Here is a 17,084-nt window from a genome sequence, read left to right as displayed (position 1 = left end):
TTCTGTGTCATTGATCACATGACAGCACTGTTTACGCTGCTACGACAACCAAACTAGTCATTTCTAGCTCCCGCCCACCAGCCTCACAGCTATTGGTCCGCAGCCTACATATCGGTTTGTCATTGGATGGCGCAACGTCAATCACCAATGTTGCAACAAGTTAATGTGTGTACGATCTGGATTGTTATGGACTTGAGTCATATTAGTAAAAGTATGTCAAAGTTATTTTATGTTTCTTATTCTGTTGGCAGGAAATATCTAAAAGCTTACTAGACTATCTAAGCTGTCGTTTCCCGGTGATGTCACGGCTACCATTAAAACCACTCTGCGTCAAAGCTAAATATAACGTTACTGAGACAGCTGGAAACACACAAAAGTCGTCAGTGCAAGCGTTCTGGCCTTCATAGAAGTAAGAAAAATCATTTAGTACTATTTAGTAAAACCGATAGTTAATGTAGTTAAACTTCCTAAATGCTGTCAAACTGTTAACCAACTAACGTTAACCTACTTAGCTGTTAGCTAACACATCTAACCTTACAAATCATAAAAACATTGGTTAAAAGTTAATTATAGAGTCAACGCTGAATATTTCAATATGAGTGTGGTTTGTCTGACATTGTAATATAATGACTAACGTTACTTCCACAACTTTATATTTAACATGCATGCCATACAGACTTTATGTATGCTTTGTTTAGTTCCACATACTGTAGGAGGACACGGGGACATTAGTACAATATCCAGTATCTAACACAACAATATAATAAATACCACCTCTGTGAATGCTGTATTTTTCAGTGTAGACAGGTATTTGCACGACTTCCTGTTTGCTTTTGCAGCCATATTTGAGATGAATCAGCATCTTGTGTGGATGTTAGTGGTCCACAAGCTGTTCTTATCCTTCCCAGTTTGTTGAGGGGAGAGTACATATCCTATGCAAACCACAAATTTAACTAAAAGTATATTGTAATTTAGTTTGCATAGAAGCATTGACATAATTTCAGACTTTTTTGTTGGTTCTATAAATGCATACAAGTAATGAAAGTAGATTTTAACTCACTCCCTCCAGTAGCAACATGGTTAACACTAATTAAAATAACAGTGCAACATAAGGTTAGTCTAACACTATGGTGAATTTAATGTCTGCCTTTTCTTCTTGACTGTATAGAACAACCAAAAGCAGTCTCCCCACCCAAAGTTCAACAGGCAATACTTGGACTTCCACATCAAAGCAATTTAAAGTCTGGATCCTTACTACATCCTTAAATTATTACTATACTGTATGGTTATAACCATTTGAGTCATTTAGTTGGTTAGACGTGTGTCCTTGAATGTAACTAAAACCGAAATGCATAGGTTGACAGGAAGGAGTAAAAGGTTAAAGATCAGAATGTGGAGGATGAAGGATATACCTCTGAGCAGCTGTGACTCAGGAGGTAGAGCGGGTTGTACACTAACCAGACGATCAGTGGTTCATCCCAGAGAGAGAGAGAGAGAGAGAGAGAGAGAGAGAGAGAGAGAGAGAGAGAGAGAGAGAATGGATGTGCATAGACACATTGAGTCCTTTGAATAGGAAGCACTGTATCGCTCCTGATGAGCAGGTTGGCACTGTGGGTGGCAGCCTTGTCAGTTTATGAATGTGTGTGTGTGTGTGTGTGTGAATGTAGTGTTAAGCACTTTGAGTGGTTGATAAGACTAGAAAAGCACTATATGAAATGCAGGCCATTTACATAACTAATTATTTTACCCAATTTAATTGCTTAAATTATCAGATGATATTGCACATGTGATAGACCATTATAACGCCATCAGACTGTCTTTTAGGCCCAAAGGACATTTTATGAAAAGATTGTGGCAGTGTGCCCATCAATAGATCCTAGGAAGAACTGTCAGGAATGTATAACACATTTGTGCCCATTTGTGGCCACGAGAGAGTATGTTAGACCATTCATGTCAATCTTTTGTTCCTGACTGATTCTGATTTTCTGATTCAGCAGACTGGATATGACCCTGTGACCCCTGGTTGCCAGGGAGAGAGCGGTGAGGCCATGGCTGCCGGGGCTACGGTCGGGGAGAGCCAACTCCAGAGGATTATCCGAGATCTACATGGTACGCCAGCTTTATGTGTGTGTGTGCCTGCTCGCGTGTGTGTGTATGTGAATAGATTGGCAGCAGGCAGTTGTTAGCTGACATGGTGTGACTGAAGAGAAGGCAACAGAAGAGTCAGTAAGGTTTACCATGATGCCGTGACCTTAGTCTCTTGTCACGATTGAGTACAATCTTATCCCTTGGAACTATTTTACCTCTTCTGGTTAAAATCATCTGTGAAAACGCATCTGACCTCATGTACGTGTAGAAAGGGTGTGGTGGAGGCCTCTGACAGCATGCAGCCAGACAGACCGTGTGTGCTGAGGGTGCACCCATCACGGGTCTCCTTCCAGTTTTTGCGATGGATACGAGGCAAGTAGTTTATATACAGACTGGGTTGGAAAAGATTGGGAATTTAGGCATTGGGAAAAATTGTGCACCTGTATCTGAAAATGCACCAAGAGGTGAAAATAGAGGGATTTAAGATTCCTTCTCAGTTCTTTTTCAGGGGCATTTCTAAGAAAGTATCTATTTTACTGTTTTTGCCGAATTCTTTTCCTGTTTCCTGTATCCCTGATGAGAACAATCATTTATTGTCTTCATAATCCTGCCTGCTTTGGCTAGAATACATTTATATATTTGTTTATGTATCTGTAATTATATTATGTATAACTTTTAAACGTGTTTTTCAAGGTAGAAAGAAGAAATGTTTTTTCATCTTTGAACTCTTTTAATGTGTTTGAATTTCAGAGGCTGTTGCAGAGCTTGCAAAGGAGTACAGGGAAAGTGGAGAGCCAATCACAGATGACAGTACCAACCTGCACAAATTCTCCTACAAACTGGAGTACCTGCTACAGGTGTGAATCCCAATTAATATTATTAGATGATGTGAAGATGTGAATGAATAATTTTATTAGAATATCATGAGTTAGAGAAATGTGATGTTTGCCTTTACACATAAAATAAAGATAAAATAAAAACAACAAAAAGGGCCTTACAAGGTAAGACGTTTATGTTACACACTGACACAATTATTACAGATACTAAATTCTAAACACTGTGTTAGATGAAAAGAAGCATTAATTAATTAATTAATTAATTGATTAATTAATTTTAAATTTCTATGTTGTCTTTTTCTTACTCAATTTTTTGTTGTTGTCTTTTAAGGGAAACAATATTTCTTATGTATGAAAGTGCATAATGAAAAATGGCGATAGTAAAGACATCTGAAATCTGAAAATGATTAATTCTCATTTTATTTCCCAAAGGGATAAATGTTTGTGGAAAACTTTTCAAATCACTTTAAAACGTTTAAAAATATTCATCTTCAAATGTTTTCATTCCCTCTGTATTTATATATATATCTATCAACATTTCAGTTTGACCAGAAGGAGAAGACCACGTTTCTTGGTACAAAGAAAGATTATTGGGACTACTTCACTGACTGTTTGGCTAAGATCAAAGGAGCAAATGATGGCATCCGCTTTGTGAAATCAATCGCTGAGGTATGAAGATTCTTTTATTTTGTTTCTAATTTTGTAATTCAACTAATAAATTGCTGATTACACATCAATAATAATATTAGATAACCACTTAAGTCATTATTAATTAATGGTAGCTGTTTTGCCCCCTCTTCACAAGCTAAAGTAAACTGACTCTTTTTTTATCATATTAAACCATCAGCATATGTTGTAGTTGATATTAAAATAGTTATGTAGTAAGAAATAATGAATTGTTATTTACGTTGTAGTTTCTTCTTCTTGAGTGTAAGTATTTGTGTAAAACAACATTGTGTGTTTTTGCCTTGATAGCTGAAGACATCTCTGGGGAAGGGGAGAGCTTTTATTCGCTACTCCCTCGTACATCAGCGGCTGGCTGATACACTGCAGCAGTGCCTGATGAACCAGAGAGTCACTAGGTAACACTGTCCTAATCAAGGTTCACGTACCTTTGGAACAGAAAGTCTAAGGCCTTTTTATTGATGTGTTTCATTTACATTGATTTTTTGTTGTAAGGGCAAGTAAAAAAAAGTTCAAGAATAGAAAAACACTTCAATTACAGATTAAATTTGAACATAGCTCATGAAATTTAACCCACACACCAGAAGTATGTGGGTAAGATGCAGTGGCTGTTTCTATATTTTAACTGTAAATATTTATCTTTCGTTGAGGTGTTTTACTTCTTCATTTTCAAGGTTTTCAAGGTTTCAACACAAGACAAAACTTCCTTTTTTTCAGATGCTGTTAATGTTTCCAGTGGTTCTTCTTTGTCCTTACTAATCTCTCTCCCCACAGTGACTGGTACTATGCAAGAAGCCCCTTTTTGAAGCCCCACCTGAGTGTTGACATCATCAACCACCTGTACGAGCTCAATGAAGTCCAGTTTGATGTGGCCTCCAGAGGTTATGACCTTGATGCCTCCTGGCCCACATTTGCAAGGTAATAAACAAGACGACTCTTGAAAACAACATGTGGATAGATATGTAAATAATCAACAAGAAATGATCGCAGAAATGGGGGTGTTCCTTTGTCCGTACACCAGGTTTGGAGTTTAGTCACTGGTGTTTGACCTTTACCTTATGTTGTTTAACATTCTGTATTATACATTCATGATCAACAGGAGGACACTGGGTGCAAACTCACCTGGCCACATGTGGAAACCACCTAGTCGTAGTTCTAGCATTAACAGTCTGGCCAGCACCTACTCCCAGGTAACTAATACATTAACATCCTATGCCATTTTCACCATTTAGATAATATACAATATTGATTTTATGATTAAATCATAATTTTTAATGTTATTCAACATTTTGTCTTCTACTCTGGTTTCCTTTGCAACCATCTAGCAAGCACCTGAGTTCCCCTCTAGCCTCGACTATGGTCAGGGTCTATTGAACGACCTGAATGAGTCCCTGCCTGCCTGCAGCGAAGATCTTCGCCTGGAACTGGATCAGTCAGAGCTGAAGCAGCGAGAGCTCCTGGATAAGGTGCAGCAGCTCGGCAATGAGGCCACTGAGCTCAGAGGGGTTGTGGTGGAGCTCCAGAGGCAGTTGGATGTGTCTCTTGCTGCCCATGGGGAGCAGCAGGGCTTGCAGGGAGAACTCAGGGCTCTCCAGGGGAGAGAGGAAGCCCTGTCCAGAGAGGTGGAAGCACTCAGGACTGGAGAAAAGGCCAACGAGGCTGAACAACACCTGCTCCAGGAAAAGCTAGCAGCTGCTGAGGGGAAGAACATAGAGCTCCTGGCCAAGTTGGATGGAGTTCTGAATGAGAAGGGCCAGCAGGCAGCCAGTTACTTTGATTCAGCACAAAAGATACACGAGCTGTTGGACAGATTGAAAGAGGCAGAGAAGGGAAAGATGGAAGCTGTAGTTGAGGCAGAGGAGAAGAGGAGGCTGGCAGAAAGGTTAGAGGAGGAGCTGAGTGTGAAGGAGGAAGCTGCAAAGGATAGTGAAACAAAACTTGGAGCATTAGTTGCATCTATGTCTGAGGAGAAAGCCAAGTTGGAGGTTAAATTGGAGGAGCAGTGCAGTGCCCTTGATAAGCTACAGGGGGCCTTGACAGTGAGGGAGAAAGAGGCCAGCAACCTGCAAAGGCAGCTGCAGGACCTCCAAAGATCTCTAGAGGAGAAGGAGAAAGAGGTGGAGGAGGTGAAAAATAAGGCACAAGATGATCAAGATGAAATGCAGAAGAATGTTGGAGGCTTAAAAAAGTTGTTAGAAGCAGAAGTCACTGCCCTCAAGGAGCAGCTTGAGAGGAAAGAAGCAGAGCTGACCTCCTGCTGTGATACACGTCAACAGCTAGAAACCAAGAACCAAAGCCTGATCACAGAGAAGGAGAAACTAGCCACTAACCTTGCAGAGCTGGAGGTTAACATCAAAGAGCAAACCACAAAGATAGATGACTACAAGACCCAGTGTGGCAGCTTAATGGAACTAAATGAGAAGCTGCTTAGCAGAGTGAAGAGAAATGAGGAGCTAAAGAAGGAAATGGCAGAAAACAGAGCAGTTCTTGAAAGTGAATTAGCAACTCTAAGGGCTTCTGAGAAACAACTTCGAAGCCAGCTGGATGATACCAAGGTGACGGTGGATGAAAAGGAGAAGAGGCTGCGTGAGGAGAACTGCAAGCTGGAAGAGAGTATGCAGCGAACCACCATGGCTGCAAAGCTCTCCGAGGCTACATCAAAGCGGCTGGAGCAGGAGAACCAGACTCTGAGAGAGGAGCAAGACACTGTGAAAGCAGCTCTTAGTCGCATGCAGGCCGATCTGAAGAGTGTTCATGGGCAGATCGGAGAGCTGGAGAAGAACTTAGGAGCGTCACGCAAGAATGAAGTCAGCCTTCAAGAACAGGTCCAAGCCAAGGAGGCACAGTTATTGAGTAAAGAGAAGACCCTCACTGAGCTCCAGTCCAAGTTGATAGCTCTAGAGGCCACAGAAAAGGAGCTTAAGATGGCAAAAGCTGACGCAGAAGCAACCTGCGCTAGACAAACAGAAGTGATTGAACGAGTTACATCTGAGAAGGACGTGATGGAGAAGTCTCAATTGGAGAGGAGCGCTGTCCATGTCAAGGAGAACCAGGAGGTGACTGGCAAACTGACTGTGGCTGAGAGCCAGTTGGAGGTGAGCATGAAAGAAGTGTCCAGGCTCCAGGCAGAAATCCTGGACCTCAGGGTGCGTGTACAGAGAGCTGAGGAGGACAAGCTAAAATCCCAAGCACAGCTGGAGGTGACAGAGACCCAAAGAGATGAGTTTAAGACTCTGACCGAGCAGCTGAAAGCACAGACAGAGGCACTAAATCAGACGCATGTAGCAGAGCTTTTGGAGTGCAAAAAGAAAGAAGAGGCGCTGATTGAACAGCGTGATCGAGAAGTAGCCGCCCATGCTGAGTTGGTTATCTCTGCCACTGCCGTCCGAGAAGAGGTGTCCACCCTGAAGGGCGAAAATAATAGGCTGGTTCTCGAGAATGGCGAGATACGTGAGGGTCTACACAGGGCAAACACAGAGATGGCAGAGCTGGGGATGACCATCTGTAAGCTAAGTGCAGAAAATGAGGAGGCCAGAGAGCACTGGGCAGGTGATGCTGCCAGGATCGAAGAGCTTAAGAAAGAGGTGGAGAGACTAGAAGAGGGCATGACAGAGTTACAGCAAGAGAATGAGAAACTAAAAGAGGAGCTGACACACAAAGATAACCTTCCAGGGACTGTTACAGTGCTCGAGGAGAAGCTGGAAAAGACCAAGAACCAAGTGCAGAGCCTCAAGCACTCCAGTCGAGAGGAGGTGGAGGCCATCAAGTTTCAAATGAGCTCAGAGAACATGAATCATCAGGGCCAGATTAAGGTGAGTTACTGACCAGGGCGATACTGTTTTGTAGTTTATTTTGTCTGTACACTCAATTTAGTTTCCTTCCTCCTCTTATGTTACTCTCACTTTCAGAGTGTGAATGAACAGCTTGACAAAGTGAAAGCCCAGCTGCAGGAAGAACTGAAGAATGTGTCCAGTTTGCAGGCCAAAGTGTCTGAACTAGAGGTTTGTGTCTTTCAAGCATCAAATAATCAAAGGTTACATTGTGAGCAGATGCACAGAGGTGGTAGAGTGTATTCTGAAGTCTCTGGAAAGCACACATCTTCACAGAGAAACAGTCATATATGAAAATACACTGCTGTGTGCAATGTACTCACTTTTTCAAGTTGAAGGAAACCCCTTGATTAAGGGAAGACATAGATACCAGTGCAAGATCCTATTTATAGCCTAAAAGAGACACCAGCGCCATTCAGTCATTACTGCACATCACAGAAGGGATGGAGGAAAGTAGGCTACACACCAGATGGGGCATAGTAACAGGCGGATTATTTGTTTTGTAGTCATGAACAATAAATAAATAAAGGAGGAGCAGAATATGCTAGATTTTATTTATTTTTTTATGATAGACACCTGGAACGCAATATTATTTGACTGCAGATTGCATTATACATAAATATTTATATTTTTATGTATATATGTGTGCGTATGTATATGTGTGTGTGTATACATATATATATATGTATGTGTATATATATATATATATATATATGTATACACACACACAAATGGGTTCCCTCTAATTCATCAGCAAAAGTTAATGGTCAGATTTCAATATAAAAACACAAGGACATGTATATATATATTTGTTTTATGATGATAGAAAGAAAATCAACATCTCATATCACAAGGTAATGAAATTCATTGGACCTTTTCAGGTACTTAAATGTTTGTATCAAAATGAAATTATTACATTTAAAAAAATATTAAATTTAAAAAATGTTAAAAACATTTTTACTAATTATTATTTGTTTGTATTTGTTTATAATATTTAATACAGGCTAGGAACGAGCAGTACCTGCAGCTAAGTGTTGAGAAAGATGCTCACATCACGAAGACAGAGGCCACGGTACGCGAGAGTGAGAGTGAGATTCAGCAACTGAGAGATGCAGTGAGCAGGTGCGTTCATGGCATGTGGTACCTGTAAATTTTAATATGAGATGACGAAAAAGTGCCACTGACTAATAAACCTTTCATTCACTCTCTGCAGTGCTGAGGGTGCACGCTTAGCTGCACAAAATATCTGTGAGGAATTAAAGCAGAAACTCAGCACAACAGAAGCTGACAAACAAAACCAGTTGTTGAAGATGACTGCAGAGATTGACGACCTCAACAGAACCAAGACCAACCTCGAAGAGCGGCTCATTGAGCTCATAAGGTACGACCTGTCTCTATTACTGCTCTATTACAGCATTTTTGAGGCTGTCTGTTGCAACAGGCAGAGAGATTCTTAATGAAGGAAGTGGTTAAAGTTAATTTTCTGTTTGGATGCCTGCCACCTTGTTATACTTGCCTGCTCTTTCATAATCTCACTGGGGAGTTTGTATTTTTAAATAGTTCTTTCAGTAAGAACAGCCCTCTGATATTACTCTCCTTGAGATTGATAACAGAAAAACAAGTCTGAGGAGCAAGATGGTGGGTAAAGGAATCTTTGAATGTTGAGATAATTTACTGAGAACAGGTCTGAGAGAAAGACTTTGATAGTGGTGAGAGCAGGAGGTCATAAGAACATGAGTGGGAAAGAGAAGTTACGACGGCCACCATTGCCTCACTCACAAAGGTTGAGACACTAACACAATGCTTCATGCAACACTCCTGCGATGTGTCAACATGATTTCAGTCTTTTGTATTCAGCACACTGTCATTGTTTTTCTCATTTGGGGAAATTAAACTGCTTCCACTTAACAGGGTGAAGAATATACACAATATATAACAATAAATTGCAGTTCAGATGACATGCTAAATTTGTTCGGCCTCCAAAGATTCTGAAGTTAAAAGCATTTAAGTGGAAAGCAAATGATTGGTGAAGCAGTATAACTAGATTGAGTTTTATGTTTCAATGTGCAAAAAAATAAAATCCTAAAATGTAAAACACTCAATTCAGTCCCAGGCAACGACTTACAGTAAAGCAACACTAAATGACTCCAGCTTACAAGTGTGTGGTTTCTTTTTGTGCATGACTTCAGGGACAAAGATGCTCTGTGGCAGAAGTCAGACGCTTTGGAATTTGAGCAGAAACTGCGTGAAGAGGAGCGCTGGTGGCTGGTGGATAAAGATGCCAAGAACTGCCTCGGCTGCCAGGGCCAGTTCACTTGGTACTTGCGCAGGCATCACTGCAGGTACTGCCTCTACTGTATGCCGCTGCTCATGTCACTGTATTAAGTCTCAGCAGACTACATGCAGCTTCTCTTATTCTCTTTGTGTAGTCAGTTAAATTAAGTAATTTATTTTTTCATACATTAATCACTTTTTAGGCTTTGCGGACGCATCTTCTGCTACTACTGCAGCAACAACTATGTGATGACCAAACACAGCAAGAAGAAGGAGCGATGTTGCAGGGACTGTTACACTCAGCACAGCGCAGTGGTGGAGAGGTTCACAGAGGCTGAGCTGAGTCCTTCAGACACCCAGCCTCCTCCACCTGGACCTGGACCTCAACCACCTCCTGAGCCAGCCCCTTACAAACCCACTCCAAGGGTAACAGGTAAGAGGCATGACGGGAAGTAAACTGCATTGCATACTGAAATAACAACTACACACTTCCCAGAAGTTTATCAAGGTAGTTCTCTCTGTTTAGTGTGAAATGTGAACTTAAAAGCAGAAATGAAAGGATTGACCCAGTCTCATTACGGAACAAGGACAGAAACCTTTGTTATAGATTTCTGATTATTTTGACAAAAGGGGAACACTGTGGCATTTGCGTAGAAGCTATTTTGCTTTAATTCTAAAGAAAGCAAATCTGCATAATGTCAGGTCTATTTTTATTGCTTTGTCTCAAATGTGAATATCAATTTTTATATATATATATATATATACTGTACTGTATATAAGTTATTTAGCCAGTTAAATGTATTGTACCTCCCAGTCACAGACCCCAGCAACACAGCTGACGATGGGGCTTTCGACATCATCACAGAAGAGGAAGTGAATGGCGTCTACGACAGTGATACCACCTCTCAGACCACAGGTGGCTCCCTGGAGGGAGATCAAGACCGAAGGCCTCCAGGAGCACTGGATATGTGAGTCCAGTATTTATCTGGGGACAAAGCAGAGGGATTGGGATGAGACCAGCTGGTCGGTTTGAGTCAGAGCAACATACATACAGCAGCAACACAAGATATCCCAGCAGCATAGTACTGTGCTCCTGAAATTGCAGAGCTTCAAAGATGAAACTAGTTGGTAACAAGTAACACTCACACATCAACATCAGGCTCCTATAGTCCAGTATAATCTAATATTTGCTCTAAGAGTGACAACTACATTACATACACTACATTTAAGATTCAGGCCTATTGTTTTTATTTTCATCTAAAAATTATTCCAATCTTGTTCAGATTTATTTATTAGTTTTTATGTTTCAGGAGAAGTAAAGAATTAGGCTGTTGAAGAAGAGCTGTCATAGTATTTCATATTATTTCATAGCGGGCAATGCTGTGAATTCATTTTAAACTGTTTCATTTGTTTATTCACACATTGTTTTTAATGTTTAAAGTGAAATAAAAATTAGGCTATAAGAGCTTGATTTAAACAGAAATATGTGTGTGCTGCCTGTCTCATTATTATTATTGGGTGCACCCCCACTTGATTCATGAACTGTCCTGGTGTAATGCTGCTTATTCATCAGTAGCAAAATCATGCATACTTTATATGGATGATTAAAATGCACAGAAAACTATACAACTATATTGCTTTTCTGAGAATTGTATTAATGTTTCCAATCATATAATGAGTAATGTAAATAGCATCAAATCATCGGAGGCATTCATCTTAGATAAACCTGCTGTGAACGTCCCACTGCTGCTCTTATAAAAGACAATAAACACAGCCTCAGCCAGCTGATGCTTGTTTACAGACATCTCTGCAGTAGGTGCAACTTGAGTTGTTTGTTTTCTTTGTTTCAACCCTTCCTGATGTTCCCCTGCCACAGTACACCTTAAGAAGGCTTTAGAGGGTTCTGCACATGTTCCTTCAGCCAGTCTAGTAATTAGGGAAGTATTTGTTTTCATTGACAGGTGAAAAAACAGATTTGCAAGAAAGGAGAAGTGTCACAGTTTCATGGTACTAAAGGTGACAAATAGGTTGATAGAGTCATTGTCATAGTCATATTCACTATTTATGCACTCAAAATATACAATGTCCTTCTGTGACAATAACCATATTCTCTTTAGAGGACCATACTATACAACTTTAAACATATTGGAGCCTATTTACCACACTACATTACTGCTGAGCATTTTCTAAACTATCTCATAGCTTTTTTTAAATTGTCAGTGTTTTCTGGCACATTCATTTCTAAGCAGGTGAAAAATCAAAGCCACAGCAGAGGATAAACAGTGAGCAAATATAAAGGCTGTAAAAAAAATAATGTAAAGTTAGTAATCTCTTCCATGAACAATTCTGCTGTTTGGTGGCCAGTTCTCAATTTTGCCTCTCCCCACTTGAATGCACCCTTGTGGAAGATATTTCAGTCTCTGTTATGATCTACATTAACACATAATGGACTTTGCCATAAATAAGCTGACTAAGTGTTCAGTGTCACAGACTTATCAGGTTTTAGTCACATCACTGTTGATTTTCACGGTGACATGAAATGAAATTACTGGCCGCATGAATCATGGGAGTATGCACTCACCACTCTAATAATCTCGTGTCTGCTTTACATAATGGTCAGCACAAATGTTAAGAATAATGTACGTACGTGAGGTAAATGTGAAAAAACCTGTAAAAACTCTGCTATGATTCATTAGTGATCATTTTTTAAAATAACTTTAACTCAGGGGCCAGCTTTTTCAAGAGCTACTCTTTACCATCTCCATGACAACTGAGCAAACTTCATTGGCCGTTAATATGTGGTTGAAAGCACCAGAAAAAACTACAGTGGTCAATGGACCCTGGTGTTATATTACTTTATCAAATTGGTATGGTCCTTTTAAGATATATGAGGCATGGACTGCAGATAAATCCATATAGAAAACCAATAATAAAAATACCTAAAACACTTAAAATGCACAGTCATGATCCTGGAGGGTTGCAGCAATAGCTCAACAGTAATGAAAGTGGAATCATTTCACATTGAAATACTGATTTTATTCTTGTGATGAATTTTTGCAGAGGAATAGGAGAGATGACCCCTGAGGACCCTGAAGAACATGTTCCCACTGTTCAGGATTCAGAGGTCAACCTTCTTAAATCAGGAGAAATCACGTGAGTCATGACAACGGTATACTTCTGTATGTGCGTGTACCTGATGGGTCACCACTGTAATCTAACGTTTCACTTGTTCTCTGTACAGGATGGCTGTCCCTCTCAGCATTGACGATATTTCTCAGTTCGGTGATGGTTCCAGGGAGCTCTTCATCAAGTCCAGTTGTTACAGCGTGATAACTGTTGCCGTGGGTGACTGTGGGCAAACCATCAGCTGGATGTTTTCCTCAGAGCCAAAAAGCATTTCATTTAGTGTGGTTTATCGGGAATCCACCGACTTGCAGGTGGAACAGTCAAAGGTAGATACGTTCAGCTTTTTATGTGTGTGCATAATGTTTTGTGAAGCACTGAGCACACATTTAGCTTAAAACATGAAGGGCTTTATTAATGAATAGTCATCTTTATGCATACTTTTGTGGTACCGTCAGTGAACAACAGAAACATTAAAGTATTGCTAATTTTTAGGGGAAAGCTCTTTAATTCCTTCATAAAACCCTGTTCCTTTGAGATTCACTGTGTTTGGCATCACTCAGACCTTGTAAGTCTGGAAACTGGAAACGTCCAGAGAGGCCAAAGGCAATCTTGTCACATCATTTTCAAGTATGTCATCAGGCTGAAGGAAAGGCTTTTGTTGAAAAATTGCTAGTTTATTACCACACACAATGGACTGTCCCTGCATGTCCCTGTATGCTTTCATAGGCGACCCCTATAGAAAGTGGGGCTATTTGTTTGATCTTTCTCACATCACACACTGAGGTTAACGCTGCAGGTTGCCAGTGTTGCTCAGCAGGTGTAGATGCACATCCAGCACCTTTCGTCTCATGTCCCCCATCCCTATATTTCTTTCCCCCCTTTTTTTTTCTTTGAAGTTTTCTTTTAAATCAAAATGAGTTTAAAGCAGTGCACACTCGTTTCTCCTCTAATTATATACATAGATCAGCCTGCTGACTAACGACTTGTCAGAAGACCGCTGTCAAAATTTGAGTTTCATTACAGTGTTCCTGTTAATTTCTCAGGTCTTGATTCCTCTGACTCGCTGCAATTCCCATAAAGAGACAATTCAGGGACAGTTGAAAGTCCGACACGCCGGCCTCTACACACTCATCTTTGACAACTCCTTCTCACGGTGAGGAACTCCCCACATCCATCGTCATTGTCCTGCAACTGTTTCTCCTTCTTTTGAATAACAGCAATGGTTCAACTCTTCCTCATAATTGTGTGTGTGTGTGTGTGTGTGTGTGTGTGTGTGTGTGTGGCCTTCAAACCAGCTTTGTGTTGTACCTCAGTGTCTTGTTACAGTAAATCAGATTGCCGTCCTTTTAATCAGAACCCTCTTCCAACAGGTTTATCTCAAAGAAGGTCTTCTACCATCTGACCATGGAGAAGCCCATCATTTATGATGGAAGTGACTTTCCCTAAAGCTGGATAACACAGTGTCACAGAGATGTCATCATGATGTCACTGTGGCAGCTAAAGGGAAAAAAGAAGTGGCTGTTTCTAATTCATTTTTATTTTCAGTTACTTTTTTTGCTCTTTTGTTCCCAATCCTGTTTTTACCCAAGTATTTTATGTTGTATGTTTTCAAAAATTGTCCTTTATTATTTAACTCTATGGTGTTGGCGTTTTAAGTGTGGCCCAATTGAAGTGTTGTCATCCAGATAAGAGGTAGAAAGAATTCTTTATGCAAGATTTACCAAGTTTTTTTTTCATATATGAACCAAGTAAGTTACTTTTAGTTCGGTTAGGTTTAAAGTAGTACATTGTTCAGTTACAAAAGTTGTGTAATTTTGTTATTTCTTTGTTTAATTTCTGTTGGTCTCTTTCTTTCCAAATATGCTGTTATGTTAGGGAACGCAGATCATTGCAATAATACTGGCAGTATAAAATATGATAAAAGATTGTTTTCATTTGGCAAATATTTATCTAGAAAAGCGGTCTATAAAGACCAAGGAAAAACACTTTTAAAACCTATTTTACACTTTTTCAAAATTACGGCCAGTTTTAAATGTTTTGTGCAATCTTTTTAAAATCCAAAGGGCCGAAGAAAAGAGCAGGGAGGGGCTCACTCTTATACTGACTTGTTTGAACACTATGTTTGCACTGTGCCAGCGCAGGAAGGAAGCAAAGCAGTAACTGGCCTGGAAAAATACAGTTTCTGCTTGATAACACAGTATATGCACTTGCAATCTCAGGAGTGGGGCATAAAATTGTCCTCAGGTGGTAACATGTCCTAATTGTGTGTTTTTGGAAAACTAAAAGAAGAGAAGAAAAACTGCCATCTTACTTCCTCTGTAAGGAGAGCAGCAAACCAGCTTTCTCCATCCAGTTTACAGGATCTAACTAATGAAGCAGAGCGCCTGGACTTCTACAGGCTGACTGAGTGTCATTACACTGACATTCAGTCAAAGTATATTACTGACTGTCAGCTACTGAGCTACTGTACTTTCAAAGTGCCTCTTAACTCTAATTGCCAGGGATCAGTTTGCTTTTGTAACTGTTTATTTTACTCTTTGTTATCTGCACAGAACATGACACCTGCTATAAGTGGTACTATTTTATAAAAAGTTAATTTCAGTTAAAAAAAAAAGACATTTAAATCACAATATGCACATTGTCATGTAAAAGAAATTGTTTTTCAGTTTGGATTTCAGTTGAATCTCTGAAAACATTATGTTATGTGTTTAGAGAATCCTTTGCTTTTCTTGTATTCTCGGGTATGAACTGGGTTTGAATATTGTGTGCTGTTTTTTTTTCTAATTTTTATCACAAAGCAATAAGAAAAAATGAGCTTGGTCACTTTTCAGACATAACCGTACACTACTCAGTGAAGCAAGGGCTTATCTCTATGCTGCTTTTGTAGAGATCTGTTTGTGTTTCACAGGCAGATCTCTTTTATATTTTTGATTGGTGTAAATTGGTGCAATTTGTATGCTTCATAATTTCTCAGAGTTGCATTTGTGATGATCATTTTTTAAATTCTTAGAAAAAAATATAAAAATCTGTTAAATTTACATGATCAAAGATTTCACACAGAGACAGATTTTGTTTTGCTTTCTCTTTTTTGAAGGATGATTTGGGGGAGAGTAAAATATGCATGAACCATGCCTACAAGCACTCAAAGTGTAACCAGTAAAGACTTGTCACACACCCAGTAAACATGAATAAACATGTGAGAATGGTGATGCCTCGGGACATTCACTAATCAGTGTCTGGTCTAGTGTTTGACAGCTTGGAACGTCACAACAGCAAGATAAACACATTGTTTAGTACAGTGTACTGCCAAACCCATTCAGATCTGAAATCAACAAACATATCAACTCACAAATAAACATGTTTCTGTCTCATAATGACGCCTCAAATTTATATGAGAGGGGTTCCAGTCAAAGGAAGAAAACAACACAATTGACAATAACTCAGTGGCTTCTGTTACTTCTATTTTGAGTCAATATGGCTTCACACAGTAACAGCCAAAACTTCAAATTCCCTCCCCACTAAAAATGTGTTTTTCTTCTAGTTCCTTCAGTTGGATGTTAGAGCTTCATTGTACAGAATGATGTATGTGCAGAGTTTAACATTCACCTGCTGAGAGTGGAAAGTTTCTTTAAGCTCATTGAAATTCTTAATTTATATTAAAGGGAGGACCTATGAGCAAATTTGTGACATCACAGTCATGGTCCAGTATACAATTTATCCGAGTGTAATATGGAAACTTGAAGCTTTTTCCCTTTAACACAGTGGTTATCAAATGAGGGTCCTAGGAACCCAGGGAGTCCTTTGGGGGCTTCAAGGGGAATCATTTATTTTCACTCAATTATATCCACAAGTAACACAAAGAATGTGTTACTATTTTGGTCATAGTTTTTACACACTTTCTGTAATCCGTGTTCCTTGATATGTAAGAGAACCACTGGTTTAACACATCAGGTCCTCTGTCATTTTTCTGAAGATTTGATTTTATAAATCATGTGTGGAAATGACCTGCCATATTTTTATTGCGTTATTGTCACAATATCTGTTGTTCTTGCTCAACAAGCTCAAACATGTAATAGAGAGAAATTGTGTTTGGAAATGATCAAGTAGTCACATGTTGGTCATCCATGCAGTCTTATGTCCTGATATAATTCTCATGTCCCTGCATGTTACTCTTTTCAAGTGCGCAAGTGCGAGTCCAGCCTCTGATCTTAGCCTAACAAACACCGTGTGTTTGGCGACACAGTCC

At 39.7% G+C, this 17,084-nt stretch overlaps 1 protein-coding gene across 3 annotated transcripts; it reads left to right on the top strand.

Moving 5' to 3' along the window:
• The first annotated feature begins 178 nt into the window (after positions 1-178).
• Positions 179-16,043, top strand: fyco1a (FYVE and coiled-coil domain autophagy adaptor 1a). Of its 3 annotated transcripts, none has more exons than XM_053322179.1 (18): positions 179-211; positions 1,995-2,109; positions 2,839-2,945; positions 3,468-3,593; positions 3,900-4,006; positions 4,383-4,526; positions 4,708-4,798; positions 4,934-7,420; positions 7,517-7,609; positions 8,442-8,560; positions 8,652-8,819; positions 9,628-9,780; positions 9,916-10,145; positions 10,527-10,680; positions 12,773-12,865; positions 12,954-13,164; positions 13,882-13,991; positions 14,209-16,043. In XM_053322179.1, exons 2-18 carry the CDS (start codon positions 2,049-2,051, stop codon positions 14,282-14,284), a joined length of 4,530 nt encoding a protein of 1,509 aa, XP_053178154.1. In that variant the 5' UTR covers positions 179-211; positions 1,995-2,048; the 3' UTR covers positions 14,285-16,043. The 3 variants fall into 3 exon arrangements, with proteins under 3 accessions (XP_053178154.1, XP_053178156.1, XP_053178155.1); XM_053322181.1 differs by having other exon boundaries at positions 189-211; positions 1,998-2,109; XM_053322180.1 differs by having other exon boundaries at positions 198-409; positions 1,998-2,109.
• The last annotated feature ends 1,041 nt before the right edge of the window (positions 16,044-17,084 follow it).

This window comes from Scomber japonicus, chromosome 7 (genome assembly GCF_027409825.1).
Source record: "Scomber japonicus isolate fScoJap1 chromosome 7, fScoJap1.pri, whole genome shotgun sequence".
Classification (NCBI taxonomy): domain Eukaryota; kingdom Metazoa; phylum Chordata; class Actinopteri; order Scombriformes; family Scombridae; genus Scomber; species Scomber japonicus.
The sequence above is the reverse complement of the archived record's forward strand: the minus strand, read 5'-3'. Positions and strand labels throughout refer to the sequence as shown.